At 35.5% G+C, this 26,908-nt stretch overlaps 2 protein-coding genes across 3 annotated transcripts in view; one reads left to right on the top strand and one right to left on the bottom strand.

The window, feature by feature from the left end:
- The window catches only part of LOC102805324 (DENN domain-containing protein 2B-like), a 124,558-nt gene that overhangs the window by 94,012 nt on the left and 3,638 nt on the right, over positions 1 to 26,908 (bottom strand). Inside the window, exons 2-4 of one of the 2 annotated variants that reach the window (XM_085502740.1) lie at positions 8,215 to 9,531; positions 6,015 to 6,119; positions 4,369 to 4,510 (exon numbers count right to left, since the gene is read on the bottom strand). In XM_085502740.1, the coding sequence (XP_085358866.1) occupies positions 4,369 to 4,510; positions 6,015 to 6,119; positions 8,215 to 9,519 (1,552 nt within the window). In that variant the 5' untranslated portion in view covers positions 9,520 to 9,531. The remainder of the gene's footprint in view (positions 1 to 4,368; positions 4,511 to 6,014; positions 6,120 to 8,214; positions 9,532 to 26,908) is intronic. The other variant, XM_085502743.1, reaches the window with a different exon arrangement.
- LOC146750937 (uncharacterized) lies at positions 18,697 to 22,305 on the top strand. The gene is made up of 2 exons (XM_085498197.1): positions 18,697 to 19,848; positions 19,921 to 22,305. Exons 1-2 carry the CDS (start codon positions 18,697 to 18,699, stop codon positions 22,303 to 22,305), a joined length of 3,537 nt encoding a protein of 1,178 aa, XP_085354323.1.

The following is a 26,908-nucleotide window of genomic DNA, read 5'->3' as shown; positions in this document are numbered from 1 at the left end:
TTACAAAAAAGGGATAATTTTTTATTTTTTTTATGAATAAATTCTGTTAAAATTCCATAGAAATCTATACAATTTTGAATGTTATAGAATTGTGTAGAATCATCATGTAAAGAATATGACTATCTTCTATACACATTTGCTGCTAATATAATAATAATAATCTTTATTGCATCCTTGGAAATACAATCTTTCTATCAGTCTACAGCAATAAAGTAATAAAAGAAAGTTGAGTTAATTAATAATAAGATAAAAGTAATAGTAAATAAAAGTACCTAGTAATGACTTTATAAAGAATTTTCATTTTTGATTTCAAAAGATCTATTATTGCTCATCAGAAATATAAATGTTTTTTGTTTATTATCTAATTCTTTAGGGAGTTAAATATTTTCCTTCATGTCATCTCGATAATTGTTGTAGAGATGACAATCCATGAAGAAATGTAATTCACCTTCAGTTTTATTGAGGACAGTTTATGCAAATTCTATTTTCAATTGGAGTTTTGGATTGAGTGCGTCTACCTGTTTCAATAGCCAGGTTTTGGTTCTAAATATACATAAAGTGACTCTTTCTTTGAGGGGAAGAAAAGATAAATATGATTCATAAGTATAAGTATCTTTAAGCATTACATATGTTCTAAGCTTTGTTTTTTCTTTAAGGCATTTTTTTCAAGAATTCATTGTAATCCTTTTTAGCACTTTTCATAATTTGTTTTGAATCCTGTGTTAAATTGACTCCCATTACAGATTTGTTTAATTTCTGAATTGAAATTGATAAGTTTTACTTCATTTGTTCTTGAAATGCTAGTTTTGTTAAATTATTTTTTGGGAGATCCTTAGTTCTAGACCAGTATTTAATAAGATTTATTTTAATATCAACAAATAAAGGAAATTCTCCCAGCTCTGCTCTACATGCAATATTTGTGGAAAATTTGTTTAGATTCAATAGTTATTTGCAAAATTTTAGATGAATTTTTTCTGTTGATGTTTTATCCCATTTATTGTTATCTAGGGTTTTCATTCCCCAAATTCCTGCACCACATAATAAGACAGGTTTTACAGATGTCTTGAAAGTATGGTCAACTATTTCGCAGTCAGTTTCTTTTGGCATGTATTTTGACTTAGCATAATAAATATAATTTTACATGTTTCCACTATAATTGGGTCAGTACAGTAGATTACACAGTCGTTTCATCATCTTTATTGAATCAGTTTGAATATTTCAGAGTTCATGATTTTACCTTTTATTCATAATAATCTCATCATCTTGAAATTTTATAGAAGCGAAGAAAAAATTAGCAGAGAAAGCATGCAAAGCTATGTTTATACTGAACAAAACATTGGAAGGGAACACTGACATCAAACTCTTTCTGAAATTATTTCATTCAAACATTAAACCCATTTTACTCTATGGTGCAGATGTCTGGGGATCAGACATTTTGGATTTTGGAAAATGAGAGAAATGTCCAATTGAAAAAACGCACTTAAAATTTTGTAAGAGAACACTTTGTTTAAACAGATATACAAGCAATGCAGCATGTAGGAGCGAAATAGGTGTGAACTACCACTATTAATAGAAATTAAAAAAATGCTAATAAATCTGAATTTAATTTTCTATCACATGATGCACACAATACATTCATTTGATTGCTCAGTGCAGATGAATGTGAAATTATAAAAAAGGTTTCACAGTTTATTTACAAAGCCTTTCAAAAAAGAATAGATAGTTGATAGCTTTGAATTTTATTATTATTAGTCTTAGTTTTATTATTATTAAACTTATTTAGTATTAGTAAAAAAAATTAACACATTACATTTTACTTTTATACTTAACATTATAATATTTTCTCTTTCTTTATTATTTCATTATTATTATTATTATACATTGTTATACTTTTATTGCTACTGTACTTATAGAAATATTGTATTTCTAAAGATGCCATAAATAAATATTATTATTATATAGAGCTCTGAGTGCTTTATCTGCCATATTCGTTGAATTTACCATTTGCCTGTATTGTTACCCCCAGATAAGTATATGAATTGACACCAGTAATAAATTTATCTCTTAAGACATCATACAGATCCTTTAAGAAAATATTAAAAAGGCTTGGACTTATAATACAACTTTGTTTTACCCCTTTAATTGTTTGAAACAAGGGTGATATTCTTTTGGTTAGAAAATATACATGATGTTGTAACAAGGTACATATTTTCTATAATTTTATACAGATTTCCATTAATCCAATTTTTGAGCAGTTTATAGAACAATCCCTGTCTCCATACCATGTCAAGGGCTTTTTGGAAGTCTACAAAGCAGAAGTTTTCTATTTTGATTAAAATACTTATGAACAACGGTTTTTGAAACAAAAATATGTTTAGTTGTACAGCATTTTTTTGGCGAAAGCCTGCTTGGTTATTGTCAAAAATATTATTTTCCTCTGTGAAATAGTTGAGACTATTATTTAAGATAATACAGAAGGCTTTGCCAATGCAGCTAGATAGATACAGAAAATATGCTGCTGTGATTCCCTGGCTCAGGCCTATCACTCTTTTTATAGATATGAATAATAACACTAATATTCCAAATATCAGGATATTCTGCTGTATTTGGAATCAAATTAAATAATTTACACGGTGGTTTAATCAAGTAATCTGAACCATATTTCAATAATTCTGAACAATAACCATCATAACCTGCAGCTTTCTTACATTCAATTTTTTCCTTTATCATTTAATATTAGTTTTTGCAGCACTAACACATCAATTGCAATCAAACCAAATTTAGATTTTGATGTATAATAATGTCAAATCAAAGAAAGCGTAGAAAGAACTCTTAGAAAGAACTTTTAATGTGTCGGAGACACATTTAAAATAAATTTAAAATGTGTTGTTCTTGAGATATTGATGGAAAACCTGAAAACTGACTAATTATGCAAATCAGGTAATTAATATGCACATATTGAGTATAAAACTAAAAAGGTTTGTGCAATGTCACAGACCTATGTACCAAGTTTCATTGAAATGTTATTAGAACCAAAACAAATAGGCCTGTAGGCCTGACATTCATCGGCAATTATAACATAAGCCAAGCAACAAATTAGAATATACAATACTTGCTCAAGTGTGTCAAGGCCAAGTTTCATGCAAAATAGATAATTAATATGCATGGTTTTCTACCAAAACCTGATCAAATCTTCGCATTAGCCGAGAGCATATATGCATGAAGTTTCATCAAAAACCAAAATGTGGTTCTTAAGATATCAGTAGAACAGACGGACACACTAATATACACATACAGACAACTGCAAAGACTCCCATTGTGTGATTTGCACACAGGAGTCAAAAACTATAATATATCAAGATTAATTAATTAATGTTCAGGTTTGTACAGTATTATTAATGTTCAAGGTTTGTACAGTATTATTAATGTTCAAGGTTTGTACAGTATTATTACATGTTCAAGGTTTGTACAGTATTATTAATGTTCAAGGTTTGTACAGTATTATTAATGTTCGAAGTTTGTACAGTATTATTAATGTTCAAGGTTTGTACAGTATTATTAATGTTCAAGGTTTGTACAGTATTATTACATGTTCAAGGTTTGTACAGTATTATTAATGTTCAAGGTTTGTACAGTATTATTAATGTTCGAAGTTTGTACAGTATTATTAATGTTCAAGGTTTGTACAGTATTATTACATGTTCAAGGTTTGTACAGTATTATTACATGTTCAAGGTTTGTACAGTATTATTACATGTTCAAGGTTTGTACAGTATTATTACATGTTCAAGGTTTGTACAGTATTATTACATGTTCAAGGTTTGTACAGTATTATTACATGTTCAAGGTTTGTACAGTATTATTAATGTTCAAGGTTTGTGCAGCATTATTAATGTTCAAGGTTTGTACAGTATTATTAATGTTTAAGGTTTGTACAGTATCATTACATGTTCAAGGTTTGTACAGTATTATGACATGTTCAAGGTTTGTACAGTATTATTACATGTTCAAGGTTTGTACAGTATTATTACATGTTCAAGGTTTGTACAGTATTATTAATGTTCAAGGTTTGTACAGTATTATTAATGTTCAAGGTTTGTACAGTATTATTAATGTTTAAGGTTTGTACAGTATTATTAATGTTCAAGGTTTGTACAGTATTATTAATGTTCAAGGTTTGTACAGTATTATTACATGTTCAAGGTTTGTACAGTATTATTAATGTTCAAGGTTTGTACAGTATTATTACATGTTCAAAGTTTGTACAGTATTATTACATGTTCAAAGTTTGTACAGTATTATTAATGTTCAAGGTTTGTACAGTATTATTACATGTTCAGTTCACATAACATTTTGTTTTGCATTTACCTGCATCAGAAACATCATTTTCATTATCACTGTTAACACTATCATCTTGCGAAATACCATCAACAACATTTCCATTAGATCTGATCTTTTTCTCTTTCTTCCTTTTTAAAACCATGAATGCTTCATTGATTTTTCTTTGAATCTGTTGTTAAAATACATAACAATCATTCAAGCACTACTTTATAAAAAAAAAATAGGCCAGTGGCCTGTTGCTCAACGGCTATTGTACAAAATATTAGTGCTGTATATGACAAATACCCCAAAAGGCAGTGAGTGAGACAATAAATCATAATGCTAAAAGTGGATTTTTTTACAAAAATAACAGAAATATTCAATGAAATTAGAATCAAAGAGAGCTTAAAAAGAACTCCAGTGTGTTGAGAGAATAACATGATATTTGCAAATATCTGAATTGGTAATACATGTATATACCAAGTTTTGTTGAAATATGTTGAATGGTTCTTGAAGTAGCACCCAAATAGCTTGAATTTCACTAGCTGATATGCAAATTAGATAATTTGCATAAATTTCCACCAAAAACTAAATATATCTGGAAACTACCCAACACATCTATGCACCAAGTTTTATTAAAACATATTGAATGGTTCTCAAGATATCACCAAAATGGCCTAAATATTGGTATGTAAATTAGGCAATTTGCATAATTTTCCACCAAAATCAATCATGTCTATACACATTTAAATGAAATATCGCCAAACAACCACACAAAGTTGTCAATGAAATAAAAAACACATGTATGCCTAACACCAAAGCATTGGAAATAGTGGTTAGTTGAAATTCCATTTTTAACCAAAAATTACAAAAATATTTGCCAAAATTAGAGAATTAAAGATATGGCCATGGGATGAACAATCTAGTAGATGTCAACACAAGGTACATACATACCAAGTATCAAAGCATTCAGGCTACCAGTTTTGAAGAAGAAGTCGAAAATAGAATTTTTTACCAAAAATGACCATTTTTAAATATTCGCCAAAATTAGGAAATTGAAAATTTCTTTACCAAATTAACAAAACTGATAGAGGACAACCCAAGGCACATGCACTATCAATATAAGCACTGTAGACCACTTAGTGTCACAGTAGCATAGAAGAAATTTTTGAGTTTTGGGGGGCTAATTTGCATACTTTTTGGCAGATCGACTTCTCATGAACAAACTACTATCTACACTCATCAAGGCATCCACACACCAAAGATAGAGTCAAACAGTTTGGCGGTTTTTGAGAAGAAGTCGTGCACAGACAGACGGACGACAGACGCAGGACAGAAACCCATCCCATAGGCTCAGCAGACCTATGGTCCGTTGAGCCAAAAAACATGTTTTAACTCAATGTGCAAGCCAATCAAATAAAGATTTGGTATAGATTAAGCAAAAGGGCTACTGCAATACATCAAGTGTTCTGCCTAAGCAAAATTTTGTGAATTGAGAGAATTTTCCACTGAGAAAAGTTTTTATATCTGCTCAGAAAACACCTTGATTTAGGTGTATTTAAATACATGGTAAATGCATGGCATTAAAAGCAATATTTCGCAGATTGTCAAATTTTACAGAAAAACTAAGGCCCTGGGCAGAAAACTGATTGCATCACTGTAAAATGCATGCTATGTTACTGAAATATTTTTACCCATGGCAATTTATTCTTTATTTTCTTCTCATCATAAAGCAGTGAGTTACCATCTTCCAGTGAATTGGACCGTCTACTTTCACCAGATGACATCTTTGCAGAACCCTAAAAAACATGAAACTGAGATGTTTGTAAGGTACAAATTAAGAAACAACCTTTTTATTTTACCTTCAATCATAACCCACATTTCAGTCATTGTGTCAGAGTATCACTGCAATTGGACTCGTACAATATTGGACTTCTTCTATACATTATTAATATACAGTTATACAGTTCTCGTTTGTAATTGGCTAATTCAACATTTTAGGGCAAAAAACTATTTTCTTGTGTCACAATTTGGACAAAATCTGTCAAGACATGTCTAAGAAATGGTTTAATGACGCAAACAATATTTTCAAGTCAATGTGAGACAAATTTATTGGTGTAATATTTCTGTTAGTTGTGGTGACAGAAAGAACCGGAGAGGGAGAGCTTTACACATATTTGTTCATACAGTGAACTACTAGTTTATTTAAAAGTACCTCTACCAAAATTTTAAATCTGACTTTTTGAGATATCAGAAAATGGCTAATATAAATATATATATTGATTACCCCAGAGCATCTACATGTATGCACCAAATTTCAATGAAATGTGATGAATATGTATATTATGTAAACTAGGCAATTAGTGTTCTAAAGTTTCAATTTAAAACTAATCAAGTCTTTAGCATTGTTTACAGGCACTATACATACCAAGGCTTATTGAAATGATTTAATTGTTTTTTTTTAGATATAGGTGAAAATTTAGGAATTATTATGCATATAATTGAACCCTAAAGCAATCTGTGCATTGTTCTGGGACACATACGTAAATCAAATAAAAGCTAAAAGTAAATTATTATGCAAATTACTATTATTAGGTAATTATTGTGGATGTATATAAACCTAAAACTAATTAGATAGTCGCATTGTCTTTGTCTATTTATGTACCAGGGGACAAATAAATTTACCAATAATTATGCAAACCGGATAATTAATATGTGCATAATTTAATGTCAAACCATCTATTTACGAAGTTTCATTGAAATGTATATAGAACTTGAGATAACGATTAAAAGGCGACAAATTTAGAATTATTATCCATATTAGGTTAATAATATGAAGAGATTTTAACACAATATTGACCAGGTCTATGCCTTGTCCACATCCACTCAGACTTACATATAAAATAATGAACCAATTAGGCTGGTAGTGTTCAAAAAGCCAAAAATAGCATATTACGATATTAACATCAAGTAATTTTGTTATTACATAGAAATACCTCATTTTTTTTTTTAGATTTGAGATGCTTATTTTAGAATGAAATGAAGGCATTTCAGTTTCTCCTGACACCTAAATTAGAATACAACAACACAAACTACATGACAGTGAATTTCAAAACTCATCACCCTATGTAATAATAGGGTCCTTCAGTTGCTACCTAGTGTGTCATCTATATAGAATGATAGGAGACAATTAGATTAAAAGCACTATTACAATTAGTTACAGAAAAAGAAATCCTACAAGAGAAGATGACAAGAAATTAATACATATATACATATTAAACACAAATCTATACATATTAAACTCATATCAAAGCCTATTACTAATGACAAAAAAAAATAGATGACCTGTCTAAAAATCTGTTATTCCTGTAATTTAATTTAGCAGATTTCACTTATCAGCAAAACCCTATGAATAATTAAATGTAAGCAAATTTAAGGGTAAAATCCAAAAACAATGAATACTGTCAATAAATATTAGATTACCTGAATAAAAGTCCTTTCTTTTTGTGTTTCTTTTTGGGGGATGAAAATAAGTACCCATCAGCCAAAGGTCACCTTGACTTTGTTCTTTTTAAATACTGAAATTCTGTGTTTAGATCTTATCAGTCATAAGGATAAGTTTAATAGCATCCAAGTTATAGAGAATGTCTGTGAATTAGTAGAGAATTTCACTTATGTCACGAAAGGATCTAAACTAATAGAGGTCTACCTAAGGTTCATACATGTATGTACTAAATATAAAAACAATTAGTGTTTCAGTTTTCAAGAAAAAGTAAGTTAATGTGGGACAACAATGATTGACAATCACCTATCAGCTCCTATCATCTTCTTGTTTAAAGACACATAAAAATAAAACCAACATGGCTCCAAGTCAAATAACAAAACAATTCTTACCCTAATCTTTAAAGAGTGAGCATATCGTCTCTGCATGTCTTCCAAACGCTCAGGCACTGCATACCCACAAACATCCTCATTAACAAGTGCAGTTTGTCTATCATGTGAAATTTCATATGGGTCAGAATATGTGCGATGAGTTTTCTTAGGTTGTGTTACATCAGGTTCTGCATAGATATGTTCTTTAACATGATGGTCAAGTTCTGTAGCTGTCCGTAAATCTTCACTTGAACGTGATCGTTTGAACTTATTAGAAAAGGTACTGATATCATCAATTACCCAATCAGATATGCATTCATAGTTATGTGAACTTGCAGAACTTACTTTGCGAGAAGGTGGATGTGTATCACCTCTTGAATGAGGAGGTGGGGGTGGTGGTAGTGTAGGTGGTGGTAGTTTAATTCTTGTAGGTTCTCCAGCATTAGGTGCGAATTTCTGCAATTTATCAGTTTTATTCTTATTATGAGTCTGTAATGTTTTGGCTTCTTTGTATATATCATGTGCATAGGTACGTTTAGGTTTCTGCGGTGGCATCTGATCCATCTTGTTGACCTTAGATGTTACACAAACTGCCTGTCCTGCTTCCTTTGATTTCACTTGAAAGACAGGTTGGGGTGGTCGCTTTGGTTTAACCACTGGAATGGACTCTTGTTGTCTGTCTCGCACCACTAGTGTTTCATGTAATCCCTCTTGAAAAGATGATAGCGGTCTTCTTGGCTCTGACACAGGTTTTTCTATTGGCTGGTGTATTGTTTTATTATCACCCACTGAATCATGTTGAAATGATGACAGTACTTCTAGGAACTGAGTCTGTCTCTGTAATGGTTCTGTCTTCCTTATCTCAGTAACTTTATTCTCTTGTACTGGTAACCAAAACTCCCTATGTGATTTCTTTTTCTCTGTCTCACTGACTTTCTTTCCCTGTATTGGTAACCAAGACTCCTTATGTGGTTGCTTTTGCTCTGTCTTATTGACTTTATTTCCTTGTACTGGTAACCAAGACTTCCTATGTGGTTGCTTTTTCTCTATCTCACCGACTTTCTTTCCTTGTACTGGTAACCAAGACTCATTATGTAGTTGCTTTTTCTCTGTCTCACTGACATTCTTTCCTTGTATTGGTGACCAAGACTCTCTGTGTGGTTGCTCACTCCCAGTCTCACTGATTTTGTTACATTCAAATCTATCAAGAAATGCAGGGTTCAGTTTCTTTACAGTTGGTTTGTTGGCAGCACTATCTTCAAGCTCTTTATTCTCTTTTTTAATTTCATTCCTCCAGTTTTCATGAGTAAGAGCAGGTTTTGACATCTTGCAGTCTGTCTAGGAAAATAAAAACAAGGTTATACAAGTTTATGCCATTTTAAATGTATAGACATTTGTTGCACATGCACTTGATCTAGACATTCAGACTGTAAATATTAACAATATTTACACATAACATGTTATTGTACTACACTGTAAATAATTCTCATTTTTCTCTTTTTTTCTACATTTATGTAAACCACAAATTGATAACTAAAATTACTAAACTCATTTATATGTGAAGCATAGACAGATAGATAAATGAATTCATGTATATCAAGCTACCTACACCAGATGTATTCATTTGGTACCAGGTGTATTCATTTGGTACCAGGTGTTTTCATTCAAGATGTATTCATTTGGTACCAGGTGTATTCATTTGGTACCAGGTGTATTCATTTGGTACCAGGTGTATTCATTTGGTACCAGGTGTTTTTATTTGGTACCTAGTGTTTTTATTTGGTACCAAGTGTATTCATTTGGCACCAGGTGTTTTCATTCGAGATGTATTCATTTGGTACCAGGTGTATTCATTTGGTACCAGGTGTATTCATTTGGTACCAGGTGTTTTTATTTGGTACCTAGTGTTTTTATTTGGTAACAAGTGTATTCATTTGGTACCAGGTGTTTTCATTCAAGATGTATTCATTTGGTACCAGGTGTATTCATTTGGTACCAGGTGTATTCATTTGGTAACAGGTGTTTTTATTTGGTACCAGGTGTTTTTATTTGGTACCAGGTGTTTTCATTTGGTACCTAGTGTTTTTATTTGGTACCAAGTGTATTCATTTGGTACCAGGTGTTTTCATTCAAGATGTATTCATTTGGTACCAGGTGTTTTTATTTGGTACCAGGTGTTTTTATTTGGTACCAGGTGTTTTCATTTGGTACATAGTGTTTTTATTTGGTACCAAGTGTATTTATTTGGTACCAGGTGTTTTTATTTGGTACCAGGTGTTTTTATTTGGTACCAGGTGTTTTCATTTGGTACCTAGTGTTTTTATTTGGTACCAAGTGTATTCATTTGGTACCAGGTGTTTTCATTCAAGATGTATTCATTTGGTACCAGGTGTTTTTATTTGGTACCAGGTGTATTTATTTGGTGCCAGGTGTATTTATTTGGTACCAGATGTTTTTATTTGATACCAGGTGTATTTATTTGGTGCCAGGTGTTTTTATTTGGTGCCAGGTGTATTCATTTGGTACCAGGTGTATTGTTTGGTAGGAGGCATGTTTTCACCTAGTTTAGTGACTGATATATGGTTTTCACCTAGTTTAGTGACTGATATATGGTTTTCACCTAGTTTAGTGACTGATATATGGTTTTCACCTAGTTTAGTGACTGATATATGGTTTTCACCTAGTTTAGTGACTGATATATGGTTTTCACCTAGTTTAGTGACTGATATATGGTTTTCACCTAGTTTAGTGACTGATATATGGTTTTCACCTAGTTTAGTGACTTATATATGGTTTTCACCTAGTTTAGTGACTGATATATGGTTTTCACCTAGTTTAGTGACTGATATATGGTTTTCACCTAGTTTAGTGACTGATATATGGTTTTCACCTAGTTTAGTGACTTATATATGGTTTCCACCTAGTTTAGTGACTGATATATGGTTTTCACCTAGTTTAGTGACTGATACATGTATATGGTTTTCACCTAGTTTAGTGACTGATATATGGTTTTCACCTAGTTTAGTGACTTATATATGGTTTTCACCTAGTTTAGTGACTTATATATGGTTTTCACCTAGTTTAGTGACTGATATATAGTTTTCACCTAGTTTAGTGACTGATATATGGTTTTCACCTAGTTTAGTGACTGATATATGGTTTTCACCTAGTTTAGTGACTGATATATGGTTTTCACCTAGTTTAGTGACTGATATATGGTTTTCACCTAGTTTAGTGACTGATATATGGTTTTCACCTAGTTTAGTGACTGATATATGGTTTTCACCTAGTTTAGTGACTGATATATGAAATGTGAAATGTGCGCTGATTAAACCTCTGCTCAAGAAAGCATCGTTGGATTCAAACATGCTGAAAAATTATCGACCGATTTCTAATTTGTCTTTTATATCTAAAGTCCTTGAACGTGTCGTTGCATCCAGAGTGAAACAACATTTAGAGAATTATTCGTTGTATGAAGAGTTTCAATCAGCGTATCGGACCGCACATAGCACTGAAACGGCTCTTTTGCGGGTCGCTAACGATGTACTATGCAGTATTGATAATTCTAAGAATTCAGTTGCTCTCGTACTTTTGGATCTTTCAGCCGCTTTTGATACTGTGAATCACAGGATTCTCATCGATAGGTTGAGATCAAATTTTGGTTTAAATGGTCTCATCATCAAATGGTTTGAGTCGTATTTGAGTAACCGCATTCAAAAAGTGAAAATTGGAAATGTATTTTCTGATATGACGTCTATATTAGTAACCGGTGTTCCACAGGGCTCCGTCTTAGGGCCATTATTGTTCTCAATGTACATGCGTCCATTGGGCGAGTTATTGCGACGTCACGGCGTAAAATATCATTTTTACGCCGATGACACACAGATTTATTTATCGGTTTCTGAAGATGATCAAATTCGCGCCCGGGTGATACTTCAGACATGTATTCAAGATGTTAGCGATTGGATGTCTTGTAATTTCCTACTTTTGAATGTGTCGAAAACTGAATTTGTGTGCATGTCGTCTCGGAGATTCTCACAAGACTCGTGTCCTTTGTCTAGTATCGCAATTGGTGAAGAATTGGTTAGTGCTTCGTCAAGTGCTAGAAACTTAGGTGTCTTGTTTGATTCGCAGCTATCTATGGAAACACACATTTCTACTATTTGTAGATCTGGATATTCCCATCTAAGAAATATTAATCGTATTCGTAAATCATTATCCCAATCTGATACTGAAAAGTTGGTACATGCTTTCATATCTTCTCGCTTAGACAGCTGTAATTCATTATTGTCTGGTCTCCCTGTAACTAAGATAAAACCTCTTATTCGTGTACAAAATGCAGCAGCCCGCCTTGTCACTCGTGCTCGAAAATATGACCACATTACAGACATTTTTATTAAACTTCATTGGTTACCAGTTGTACAAAGAATCAATTTCAAATTACTTTTACTAGTGTATAAATCTTTGTATGGTTTTGCCCCAAATTATCTATGTGAATTAATCGAATTTTATGTACCGAGTCGTAGTTTAAGATCTGAATCGAAGTTTCTTATTAAAACTCGTCAGATGTGTAGTAAAAAGTCCAAGGTGTTATACAAAGACCGTGCTTTTGAAAATTTAGGTCCTAAACTTTTTAATGAATTACCTCTGTCTGTTCGTTCTAGTCCTTCAGTAGACATTTTTAAATCCAGACTGAAAACGCACTTATTTAAATGTGCTTTTAATATTTGACTGATTGTTTATTGTATCAGCGCCTTTGATCTTCATATGTTGGAATTGTTGCGCTTAATTAAATAGAGTTATTATTATTATTATTATTATTATTTCTTAATAATCATGTATAATAGTAATGAGGTTACATGATCAGACTGTTTATGTAACATGTAGTTACATTGTTTGTTCAATGCCTTCATTATAGCATTGATTGCATTTTCTATATTGTAACAGTATTCAGACATGCCAATAATAAACCTGGCCATATATGCCTTCATAATAGCACAGATTGTCTTTCCCTATCTGCAACAGATATTACAGTTATTTATATAAGTTTAACAACCCCTATCCCATGGACACCAAACCACATGATCTACCCATGTTAATAATATACTGATCAGTAAATTCACATCTCCAGGGTGAATTGCACTTGCAAAAGTTTAGATAAGCCACATCAATACACAACATATAAAAGCAAAAATTTTGATTTGACTGACTGATTTCTTATATTTTTTCTTAAAAAGAGAAGCACACATACAAGACCTAGCCAAAGGGAACAAACATACCAGACCTGGCCAAAAGAAAAACACATACCAGACCTGGCCAAAAGGAACACACATACCAGATCTAGCCAAAGGGAACACACATACCAGACCTGGCCAAAAGGAACACACATACCAGACCTAGCCAAAAGGAACACACATACCAGACTTGACCAAGAATATAGAGACAAAAAATATCAAATCAATTGTTTGCTTATGCATTTTGTTATTCCTTTTGATTTATTATTATCTGGTAGTTTTGTATTATATCATACAAGTCTCTTGGCGGCTGATATAGCTTAGCTGTTTCAGGTATATAATATGAAATATAAGTATTATATAAATGAAATTTGATTAGAATTTCAAAATATGTTAATAAAAAATTAATAAAAAATGCTACATTGACAAAACAAAAAGAAACAAGCAGCCCGTCGTCTGAGATAGCTCTGCTGTTAGCAATGCACATTGCAATTAAAGGACAGAAGATATCATTAGAAAATGAACAATAGGTATAGTATGTATAGCAATCGGACTTGCTGTTTTCAACAAGAATTCAAAAATATCACTTTTTACCAAAAATGACAAAAATATTCACCAAAATTAGAGAATTTAAGATATCATCACGAAATGAACAAATCTGAGAAAGGTCCACATGTAGTATCTATATATATAATATCAAAGCAATTGGACTTGCAGTTTTTAACAAGAAGTCGAAAATATCACTTTTTACCAAAAATTCCAAAAATATTCACCAAAATTAGAGAAATGAAGATATCATCACGAAATGAAAAAAATCTGAGAAAGGTCCACATGTAGCATCTATATATGCAATACCAAAAGAATTGGACTTGCGGTTTTTAACAAGAAGTCAAAAATATCACTTTTTACCAAAAATTACAAAAATATTCACCAAAATTAGAGAATTGAAGATATCATCATGAAATGAACAAATCTAATAAGTCTACCCAAAGTACATACACACCAAGTATTAAAGCATTCAGGCTTGTAGTTTTCAAGAAGAAGTCGAAAAAGTAAAACATTGACATTGACGCCGACGGACGACGGACGCCGACGGACAATCACTTATATGATAAGCTCAGCTCGACAAAGTCAACAGCGGAGCTAAAAAAGACATAGATATACAGATGCAAAATGTATAAATATGAAAAAAGAAATCCATTGTCAAAAGTATACAAAAGAAACCTTATGACAAAGGCTTAACAACAATTTACTATGAAAAGAAAAAGAACTTTCGAAAAATACATAACAAAATTACAAAAGAAAATAAAAACAAAAAATAGATTCTGAAGATAATCCAATTAAATTTTGGAATGTTGTTAGACAATTTACCAAGAGAAAACAAGATAACACAGCTGTAGACATCCCATATGAAGAATGAGTCAATCATTTTCAAAATATAAGTAAAAACAATAATTTATTTACAGAGTGACAAAAAGAGAGCCGAAAATTGATTAATTATTATGCAAATTAGGTAATTAATATGCACGGATTTTTACCCGAAACTAATCAAATCTTTGCATTAGTTCAGAGCATCTATGTGCCAAGTTTCATAAAAATCCAATGAGTGGTTCATTAGATATCAGTGGAACAGTCATGGAACAGCTAAAAATCAGCTACTGTAATTATCATGCAAATTAGGTAATTAATATGCATACATTTTTACTAAAACCTAATCAAATCTGCGCATTGGCCCAGATCATCTATGTACCAAGTTTCAATAAAAATCAATGTATGGTTCTTGAAATATCAGTGGAACAGATGGACACAGATACAAGACGTGTTCTCACTGGCGAACTCGATCCGGATCGAAACCGAGTTAAAGGTAATCTTCGATGTCTGTATAGGGATTTAACGACAATGCGTTCATACTGGACCCAGTCGGCATATGCCGAAATTACGCCCTCATTCGACGGAGTGTGTTAACTTGATGTACGGTAAACTCCCAGCATGCATTGGGGTAAACATCCGGTTGACCTTTCATGTAGTGAACTGCGCATGTGCAGTACTTTGAGTCACATGCTCCGTGTGTTTTCTGGAGCTGTGCAGTCTGTATTTCTGTGAACGGGATTCTAATAAAGATGAAACCGTTTACCGATATTGCTGAGTTCGTACTTTATTAAATGGTAGCAGAGCACGGTTGACAAGATGTCACAGAGTACGAGCTACAAAAATCCTCCGAAGCTAGGAGTGGAGACCGTGTATGAAACATGGAATCAAAGAAAGCTTAGAAAGAACTCCCATGTGCTGAGAGTATTGGAGACACATTAAATATAATTCGAAATTACTTAGCTGAAAACTAATTATGCAAATCAGAAAATTAATATGACCAGATTTGAGTGTAAAACTAATGAGGTCTGCGCAATGTAACAGAAAATCTATGTCTCCAAGTTTAATTGAAATGTGATTAGAACCAAAAAATTATGAATTATTATGCTTATTAGGGAATTAATATGAACAGATTTTTACCCCAAACTAATTAGGTTTGTACATTGTCCTAGAGCATCTTTGTACTAAGTTTCATTGAAATGGAATAATTAGCACCGTGAAAACTCCAAAATTTCGACCCCTCTAAAAATTTGACCGCCTATTTATTTGCCGGGTTTCGGTGTTTTATTCACCTCCAAATTTTCGACTCCACTAAAAATTGCCGACTCATTCTTATTCGAAAATTGCGACCAGTTTTAGTTTTCCCCCAAACGAAAAAAAAAACGATGTGAGCGTTCAAACGGGACCTTCCTCAAAGGCATGAATCCGGGTTTCTGATTGACTGAGAGATTTTTATTTTATTGGTAACGAAAATATATTCTAAATAAACGAAGTTTCAAATAAAAACGAACACAAAAATCTCGGCATGCTGCGTTTCTGAATTGTTGATTATTACTGTACTCAGTAGTGATTATAATAATGTACACAAAATAAATTTGTTGAATGGTTATGAAATACAAATAAAAGTCAACTTAGTTTCATCGTAAGCGAATGATTCCGATCTCGTATAAACGTTTGATGCTGTAGGATATCCGCCATGTTCTCTTAGGTCAAATAGGTCAAATCGCTAATTAACCAATCAAAAAGCTGGATGATGCGAAAACGGCATGATTTTTTTTAAATAAAAAAATTAGTTGTTTTTAAAAAATAAACTGGTCATCTGAAGAATAATTTAACATTGTTCACAGTGATAACAGCTCATTCTCGAAAGGAAGCTTACCCGCTCACGCTAGTCACGATAAAAATCATACACGTGTACTCTTGAATAGACAGACGTCAATGACTACGGTAAAACTTAGACTCTATTTTAGCCGGCAGGATTGATTGAAATGTCCGAAAAATGACGCCAAAATACACCTTAAAAGTCCCATTTTATTTTCTTAAATCCCATTATATTTTTTAATCCAAGGGCGAATTTACGGCAGAATTTGGTCCCTCAAATCACCGGTACGGTGCTCAAATAAGGGACACGTGAGCTTTGATTCTAACCGGATACATTGCACTGGGTCGGGGAGATCGTTTGCTAAACTTCCATGTATCTTTTGTCCAATGGGTACCTGTACTTCGAACATTCGCAAGTTTTCCTAGGTAGTGCGAGACAGCTTTGTCTTTTGACCTATTAGTTTTGTGCTGACCTCTTCTCCGCGTCTTGATGTTTTGTTTTGCTTGTCATAATACTCACTGATTGATGACTTTGTTTAGATTTTGAGTTACAACTCGGCCACGACCTTTGCTTTTACCGTGAAACATGAGGAAGTTTACGTCAATTGACGGACATAGCATTTTTTAAAAACTAATGAAGCACACTGTCTATCATCCCCATTTTTTTTTGCTGATTTCTATTCTGAAAAATTCGACCGTCCGAAAATGCACCTTAATTTTGACTCTAAAAACACGTCACATTTCTAACACAAATTATTTAAAACCAGTCGAAATTTTGGAGTTTTTACGGTACTTTAGATATCAGTGTGAAAGATTAAAATTGGTTAATTACGCAAATTAGGTAATTAATATGTACAGATTTTAACCCACAATTATTCAGGTCTGTCTATTGTCCTACAGCATCCATGTACATTCATTGATATGTGATGTATAGTACCTGAGATATCAGTGTGAAAGTTGGTTAATTATGCAAATTAGGTGATTAATATGCACAAATATTTACCGGAAACTAATTGGGTTTGCATAATTCTAGATTCATTGAAATATGATGATTAGTACTTTAGATATCAGTAGAAAAGCTGAAAATTAATTATGCAAATTAGGTAATTAATATGCACAATTATTTACCCTAAAACTAATCAGGTCTCTGCATAGTCCTAAAGGATCTATGTACCAAGTTTCATTGAAATGCGATGATTAGTACTTGAGATACATGTGGAAAAGCTGAAAATTAACTAATTATGCAAATTAGGTGATTAATATGCACAAATATTTATCGAAAACAATCAATCTCTGCATAGTCCTTGAGTATGTAAGTACCAAGTTTCATTGAAATGTAATGCTAACTACTTATATCAAATGCTGAAAATTAATTAATTATGCAAATTAGGTAATTAATATGTACTGATATTACCATAAAAACTATCAGGTCTGTGCAGTGTCGTATGACATCTATGTACCAAGTTTCATTGAAATGTGATGATTAGTACTTGAGATATCAGTGGAAAAACCGAAAATTGACTAATCATTATGCAAATTAGGTAATTAGTATCCACGGATTATTACCAAAAACTAATCAAAACCTAGCATTAGTTCAGAGCATCTATGTACCAAGTTTCATCAAAATCCAATGAGTGGTTGTTTAGATATCAGTGGAACAGTCATGGAACCACTAAAAAATAGCTAATTATCATGCAAATTAGGTAATTAATATGCACGGATTTTAACCAAAAATTAATCAAATCTGCGCATATGTTCAGAGCATCTATGTACCAAGTTTCATCAAAATCCAATGAGTGGTTCTTTAGATATCAGTGGAACAGTCATAGAACAGCTAAAAATTAGCTAATTATCATGCAAATTAGGTAATTAACGAGCATGGATTTTTACCAAAACCTAATCAAATCTGCGCATTGGCCCAGAGCATCTATGCACCAAGTTTCATCAAAAACCGATGTATGGTTCTTGAGATAGCAGTGGAACAGTCGGACACACATACACACATACACACATACACACATACACACATACACACATACAGACACACTAACTGCAAAGACTCCCATTTTGTGCTTCGCACATGGGAGTCAAAAACGAAATTGCCGTGTGGCGTTTGGTAACCGACTTAGACAAGAAGAAACAAGCATTGGCCGTTACACTGTCTTTGTCGGATCAAGCAAGAGCGAAGGCGCTCGAAATAGATGTGACTGAACTGAATTCGGATACAGGTATAGATGTTCTGATTCAAGCATTGGATTCATTGTTCAAAAAAGAAACTGTCGACTTGGCGTATGAGACGTATTCTAATTTTGACTCGTACCGGAAGTTGCCCGACCAGACGATGGCGGACTTCATCATAGAATATGAACGTCGATATAATCAGTCGACGAAATACGGTATGACTCTTCCTGATGCGGTTTTGGCTTTTAAATTGTTGGACAGTGCCGATTTATCCAAAAAGGAAAGGCAGCTTGCTTTGACCGCAGCATCGGACTTGAAATTTGCGACGATGAAGTCAGCTTTGAAGCGTATTTTTGCTGAAAGTCACGTGACCAATGGCGGCAATTCGAGCGAAGATGCGTCTGGAATAACCGTTAGAAATGAGTCGGCTTTCATAACACAGAGATTTAATTCTGATACTAGACGAATGGTTCGTCCACCTCAACGTTATGGAAATCCTGGAAATGCTAATGCTCCTAAAGGTACGAATCCCTTGGACAAATTTGGTAGACGTACAAAATGTGTGATATGCCAGTCAGTTTTTCACTGGGCCAAGGACTGTCAACATAGATCCAATCCATCTGTTGTAAATATGTCATCACATGATTCTGAGCCCGAAGTATGTAATTTGACATTATTAACCAAAGAAGAGAAATCCATTAATGAAATTTTCATGACTGAATCTTTCGGATGTGCAGTTATAGATACTGCTTGTACTCGGACAGTATGTGGTAGACGATGGTTTGACAACTATATGAATGGTTTAGATGATAAGCAAAAATTGATGGTTAATACAGCTCCAAGCAACAAAATGTTCAAGTTTGGAGATGGTGCTCAAATTAGGTCTACAATCAATGCAATACTGCCAGTCAAGATAGGTGAAACGTCATGCAGAATTGACACAGAGGTAGTGGAAACAGATATCCCTCTACTGCTTAGTAAGACTTCACTGAAGCGGGCAGGTACAGTACTTGATTTAGCAAATGATGAAGCTGAAATGTTCAGGCACCCAGTAAAGCTACATTTCACATCTAGTGGGCACTACTGTGTAGATTTACAGAGTTGAAATATTACATGTGAACAGAAAAGTAATCCTGAAGAGGAAATTCTTATTATTGATGAGAACACAAGTAAAGTAGATCATGAGAAGATATTAACTAAACTACATAGTCAGTTTGGACATGCTTCAGCTGATCGCCTTAAGAAGCTGTTAGAAAGTGCAGGTACACATGACACAGAAGTTTTTCGGACATTAACAAAAGTCGTTGACAACTGTACAATATGTCAGAAATATAAGAAACCTGTACCCAAGCCAGTGGTGGGCTTTCCGCTTGCCACAGATTTTAACGATACCATCGCGGTTGATCTTCACGAGTTGGACAAAAACTTGTGGTATTTGCATATCATGGATGAATTCACTCGGTTTAGTGCCGGAGCCATAATGACGAGCAAGCAGTCTTCTGTATTTGTTGATAAGTTTATACAGAAATGGATCAGTATCCATGGGTCACCCAAAAAACTCTATAGTGATAATGGTGGTGAATTTAATAGTGCTGAAGTTCAGGATATGTGTGAGAACTTTAATATTGAACAGAGAACCACTGCAGCATATTCTCCATGGAGTAATGGATGCCTTGAAAGACACAATCAGACACTAACTGAGATTGTAAGAAAAGTCAAAGCAGAGAAAAAGTGTAGCTGGGAGACAGCTCTGAACTGGGCCTTATTCGCTAAGAACAGCCTTACTAACATCCATGGATATAGTTCTTATCAACTTCTCTATGGAAAAAATCCTAACATGCCATCAGTTCTGGTAGACAAACCACCAGCTTTAGAAGGTACTACCATGAGTAATATAGTTGGTAGTCACATTGCTTCAATGTATGCTGCTAGGCGATCGTTTACTGAGTCAGAATGCTCAGAGAGAATAAGAAGAGCTTTAAGAAAGCAAATTCGTCCATTGATGGAGACTTGTCAACTGGGAGACAAAGTATACTACAAGCGCCCTGATAGCCCTGAATGGAAGGGTCCTGCTACTGTCATAGGACAGGATGGTACTGTAGTTTTTGCTCGACATGGTGGTATGTTGGTCAGAGTGCATCAATGTAGACTCAGAAAAACAAGCCAACCAGAGACTGTTACAAGAGAAAGTATCAGTAACCATGACAAATCTCAGCAGTCAGAAAGTGTTAGTGAAGAACCTACGGAAATTCAGCATGATACATCTATAGAATTAGAGACTGAAAACAGAGAGACAGGAGAGATTCAACAAGATACGTCTGGAGACCAAGAAAATGATAACGGAGAGACTGGGTTAGGTATTAGAAATTTGGCAGATATTTCAAAAATTAAACCAGGAAACACAGTTAAGTATACTAATAGACAAACTGGTGATGCTTCTCTCCACTGGTATTACCAAGTGAAAGCTGTTATGATTGAGACTGGAGCGCAGATGTCCAAAGTAGACCCTGCTGTATTTTCTTGGGTAGATGATAGTGGGAACTTAATTGGTGTATTAGCTTGTCATGTAGATGATTTTATGTGGGCTGGTGACTCTAAGTTTGGGGAATCAGTGATTAGTCAAATTCGTTTACGTTTCTGTATTGGAAAGGAAGATAGTAATGCTTTTAAATATGTCGGGATTGGGTTGGTGAGTGAAAAGGGCCAGATTTATCTTGAACAAAGTGATTATGCCAACAACCTGATTCCTATTCCGATAGCCAGAGCCAGAGCGTTAGAAACAGAATCACCACTGACTGAAAATGAGAAGGACTTACTGAGATCTAAAGTAGGACAGATACTGTGGATAGCACGTCAAAGTCGCCCAGATGTACTGTTCGATGCATGTAACTTGGCCACCAGCATAAAAAATGGTCAGGTTAGAGATTTGTTATGTGCTAACAAGGTAATTAGAAAACTTAAATCGGATAGTGTACCCCTTAAGTTTCAGCATTTGGGTGATGGTGAATTGTCCTTAGTAGTCTTCAGTGATGCCTCACTGGGTAATCTTCCTGATGGCGGTAGTCAAGGAGGATATTTGATTTTTCTCATGGGGGAAACTGGAAAATTCTCACCGATCTGTTGGAATTCAAAGAAGATTCGCCGGGTAGTGCGTAGCACTTTAGCTGGGGAAACACTTGCCATGGCCGATGGCATCGATTCTGCAATGTTCATTTCGACTTTGTATTTGGAACTGACAGGTAGTGATAGTAGATATACCAAGTTGCCACTTGTTTGTGTAACTGATTGTAAGTCTTTGTATGAAGCTGTTAAATCCACTAAACTAGTCAGTGAAAAACGACTACGTATAGAGGTTAGTGGTATTAGGGAACTGATTGAAAGCAATCAGATTAAAGAGTTCATATGGTCTGAAAGTAAAAATCAACTGGCAGACTGCCTCACTAAGAGAGGTGCTTCTCCGCTGGTGTTATTGAAGGTACTTCAAGAGGGGATTTTGGACATTTACTAAATTCTGTGATTTTGATCTTGTCAGATATTTGTCACTGTGAATTTATGTTCTAAACCTTTTGCTATACTACTGTTTAGTTTGTAAACTTGCTTCTTTAACAAAAAAAAAATATAGAGGAGATTGTTAACTTGATGTACGGTAAACTCCCAGCATGCATTGGGGTAAACATCCGGTTGACCTTTCATGTAGTGAACTGCGCATGTGCAGTACTTTGAGTCACATGCTCCGTGTGTTTTCTGGAGCTGTGCAGTCTGTATTTCTGTGAACGGGATTCTAATAAAGATGAAACCGTTTACCGATATTGCTGAGTTTAAGTGCTGACAGTTTTTAATCAAAATGGCCGGTGGCATGTCTGATCATTGGAACGGTCCAGCTGTCTTGTACTAATGTTGTTAAGTTTGCTGATAAGTATAACGAATCGTCGAGCATGAGAGAGACAACGGAGAATTCTTCTATTTGCTGTGTACTCACGTCAATATATCACTGAATGAAGAAATCGATTAGAGCATTATATGAATGCACATCATCGACTGAGATCTTCATTTGTACTTTACATACAAGGAGCTGGGGCAGTTTCGTTGAAAAATTGAAGATAGAAAATGTGCAAAATTACTGAAGATGAGCTACACTTTTTCACATCATGTAGTCTTTATACTGAGGCCAGAGTAAGATTATATACACAAAGTTTTCAGGATCAATTAAAAATTTTGTACAAGCAAATAACACAGAACAACTTGTTTACATTTTAAATGCTGAGAACAGACCATTGATAAAATTATTAATTAAATACATAAAAACAGCATATACGACAAGAAAACAATACAAGCAGGTAGACTGGTTGGCAATCCGCTCCACTCACAAACATGCACCTTGTTTTTGGCTGTTTTCATGCTGTGACATAAACGTGAAGCTAACGTCGGTTTATAACTAAATGGGCCCGTATACGAAGTTCGCAAAAACCATTCAGTCTTTAGAAGTCACTTATTTTATTACTAGGACGTATTCCGCTGTTACAATTATTATTTCCAACCGTTTTGCGATAGTATTTTCTAGAATGAAGGCAGCATTTACAGTTCATTCAAAGTTCAAAGTTGCGGTGGGATTACGTTGATACAGTGTAACAATGTCAGCGCTCGTGATCTCTTACCAGTACGCAACGTAGCCAAAATAAAAAGCATGATCATTTGAACACTGCTATTACAAAACTGGTAGAAGGTAATACATTTGGGGCAAAAGTATTCAAACATTTTTTGGATGTTGCAATGGCAGTGACGGTACGACCTACCAGTGAAGTATGTGTTAAAAGCCGTTGCTGGTGAAAAGTTGCCCAACTTTGGGGTCATATTTCTCGCTAATGAAAAACGATATCCAAAATTCAAATAGTAACTTTGTGCCCACACTCAAGCTGAGTAGAATGAGCTATGTCTGAAGTGTTTTTTCCTAAATTTGTAGGAGATACATTTGGCGCGAAGCTATCCAAAAATCAGTTTTTTGGCTGTTGCTATGGCAATGGTGGGCCAAACATTTTTTTTAGATTTTCCCTAATAACTAGGGTGAAGGTGTGACCTACCTGCCAAGTTTGAGTGAAATCGACCAAGATAAAAAAATCACAGAAGAAATAATACGTGAAAACACTGGAAATCACACACACACACACACACAAAACGACAAAAATGATTATAAGGGCAATCCTAGCGGAGCGGATGGCCAATTATCAATGTTAAACAAGAGAACTGGTGATGGTTATAGAACAATAACTGCCTCAGCTCAAAGATTGTTATGTAATACAGGGGAATGTGAAGGGAAATGTGTAATTTACAATATATCTGCATTAACCTTCTCTGTGAAGGACAATATGAGAGTTGACTTAAATGACTGGAAGAAGCAAGGCTGGTCAAATTTTGCGAAATAGTAGTTAGAATTTCCAGATACTCAATCAACACATTGTGGGATATCAAAATATGGATGATAATTGAAGCAAAGGAGTGACCTATTAATCCATGAAACATACTCACACATATCTGTACATAACATTCTGTCTTATTGTGTGTGGGCGAAGCTGTCATGCACACAATCGGGAAAAAAATGTTATTACTGTAAATAATTATGAACAATAACAACTGAAATTTAGAAAAAACTATGAACAATTAATAAGGAAAATATGTGATTTGCTGTACAGTTTGGTGACAGTTGGGAATGATACCAAGATTTAAAAATTCCATGAGAATATCGCAACGTTCTTTTAACACATGAAACAGATGTGCACTGGTCGAATTTTGTATAGCATACAAGCACCTGTATATATTTTGACAATAAACCCCTCATTCACCATGTGCAAATACAAACAATACATTAAACCTTCTTGATTTAGGCAGAGGGTTCTCCGAACCCGCCTATTGACATAGTTCATACCCACCATAGACTCCGTTCAGTCAAAATGACTATTTTGAACTGTAGGCATTAATCAGCGATTCTGTCGGTGACGGAGAGATAGAATCTAGGTCAGGGGAAGCCCCAATGATAATATGCAGGTGTACACCTGTCGAATTTTTTTCCGGTGCCCGGTGAACTAGCGGGAAGAGAGGAAAGGCGTACACAACTAAGTGGGTCCACGGGGTTAGCAAAGCGCCCCTGGCCCAGACTCCTCGAGTCTGGCAGGAGTGTTACGTACGTCAGGAGCTTGGCGTTCCGGTGTGCAGTAAACCGGTCTAACCTTGGACCGTCCCACAGCCGAAACAGCCTGGAGGATACCCACTGGGGTATCAGCCACTCCATGTTCTGGAGACGAAGCCACCCTAAAAGGACGTCTGCCAGACTGTTCCTCACCCCTGGAAGGTGGTGTGCAGTTAGTTCCACATTGTAATCCAGGCACCAAAGGAGGATTTGCTCCGCTAGGACTGACAACAATGGAAACGCGTCCCCCCTTCTTCTTGAAGGAGACCACTGCTGCGTTGCATGTGCGGAGCAGGACTCTGTGGTCTCGAACTACGGGTAGAAAGCGTGGTAGTGCTAAGTATACTGCTTGCAGTTCGAGCCGGTTGATATGGTAGTCCCGAAACTAATGCGGGGGCCATATCCTTGGGCTTGTTCGTCCAATAGATGAGGAGGCATTTGTTACCAGAGTCATACCTGTGGCGAGTGGGTCCCCTGTCCGAGGCCAGTGACAACCACCAGGGCAGGGCTTCCTTCACCTGGTCTGAGATCAAAACCCACCTATCTAGTTCCCATAGGAGAGCTCGGTGTTATAACAAGCGTTATACCAGGCGGCTGCGTAGTGCGGCCTGGGGAATAACCCTTCGAACTGACATCATCATTCCGCATTAGTTCTCGGAGTGACACTGAGAGAACGCTGACTAGGCCTTCGGCTAGGCTGCTTAGCGCTAAGCAACACGCTTGAAATAGCTATACCAAGCCTACCTCTGTGTCAAAACTCCATGCCAAGGGACACCAACTGCGCGTTGGGTCGAGATGGGACTTGCCTTGCGGGAGTCCCCTGGCAGTGCCCAATAGGGGAGACACTGATGGGGGACATGGAGATTTCAGCGGTATTCCGTAAAAGGATATCACCACCTGGAAAGGTCCAGGGATCGGTCACCCGCTGTCTCCAAACCGGGCTACATCGGCGCAATCTGTGTACGACAGGGCTATGTGGCCCTAGGTTCGACAGTTGCGAGGGGGTGCTCTCTTCTCCCATGAGGTGAGTTCCCCAAGGCCTGAAGTAGTCACTAAGTTGTGACCTGGCCACTCGCCGAATACATGCCTTGCCCCCCCCCTTTGCAGAGGTAAGCGTCAAACACGCTTCCCCCATGGAAGGGCATGAGCGCTTGCTTCCTGGCTGACTCTGGCTAGCGAACGATGCCCTAGGGCGTTGTGTTTTCTGTGCTTGGGATGCCCTCCGCTTGCCCTTGGCAGGGCCAACTGGCTAGCGGATTCGATCTGAACCCGTCTGGTTCATTGCACTCCTAAGCCTCAAGACTGTAGACTGTACCCACCACTCCTTGAACAAAGAGGGTGGAAGATGTCCAGTCTGTCGCCTGACTCAGCTTGCTGGCGAAAACACACGTGTCTAAGCCTGCGTCTCGTTGCCCAGTAATGGCCCTGGCTAAGAGAGCCAGGTGACACTAGGGGATGGCACACGTAGATGTGTGGTGGCCCACCAATAAATGTGTCACCTGGTCTAGGAGGCTGGTGCGTTCTGCCTCCGAGGTCTCAGAGTCCTGGGCGCGCACAATAATGCGCTCAAGCAACTCTGCCCTCAGGGCATGATGGATCGTCTGAGACTGAGCTGGCGAGAATGCCCATGGAACGCGGCTGTCCCCCTTTACCCGGTCTGCCCAACGGAAAATTCGTGGTACCTGGGGTCTGGGGAAGGACCCTTGGAACCCGGTTGGGGGTATTTTGGTCTCATCCCACAATTAACCTCAATTAAGTTGGTTCTCTACCACTTTCCACTATTGTATTGGTCAGTGCTGAATAGAATTTACTTCTCAAGTGGTTAGTTGATTTGCAAAGAAATAATCAAAGAAAACTTAGAAAGAACTCCTGTGTGCTGAGAGTATTGGAGACACAGTAAAAATTAATTCAAAATTACTTGTACTTGAGA

The sequence above is a fragment of the Saccoglossus kowalevskii genome, chromosome 1, assembly GCF_978046115.1.
Source record: "Saccoglossus kowalevskii chromosome 1, keSacKowa6.1, whole genome shotgun sequence".
Classification (NCBI taxonomy): domain Eukaryota; kingdom Metazoa; phylum Hemichordata; class Enteropneusta; family Harrimaniidae; genus Saccoglossus; species Saccoglossus kowalevskii.
This window is presented reverse-complemented; position numbering and strand designations above follow the sequence as displayed.

What these genes read in the sequence shown, in the direction of transcription:
- LOC146750937 (XM_085498197.1), top strand. Translation starts at nt 18,697, where the DNA reads ATGGGAGTCAAAAACGAAATTGCCGTGTGGCGTTTGGTAACCGACTTA. An exon ending in CTGAAATGTTCAGGCACCCA is followed by an intron (nt 19,849 to 19,920) that starts GTAAAGCTACAT and finishes ACATGTGAACAG; the next exon opens with AAAAGTAATCCTGAAGAGGA.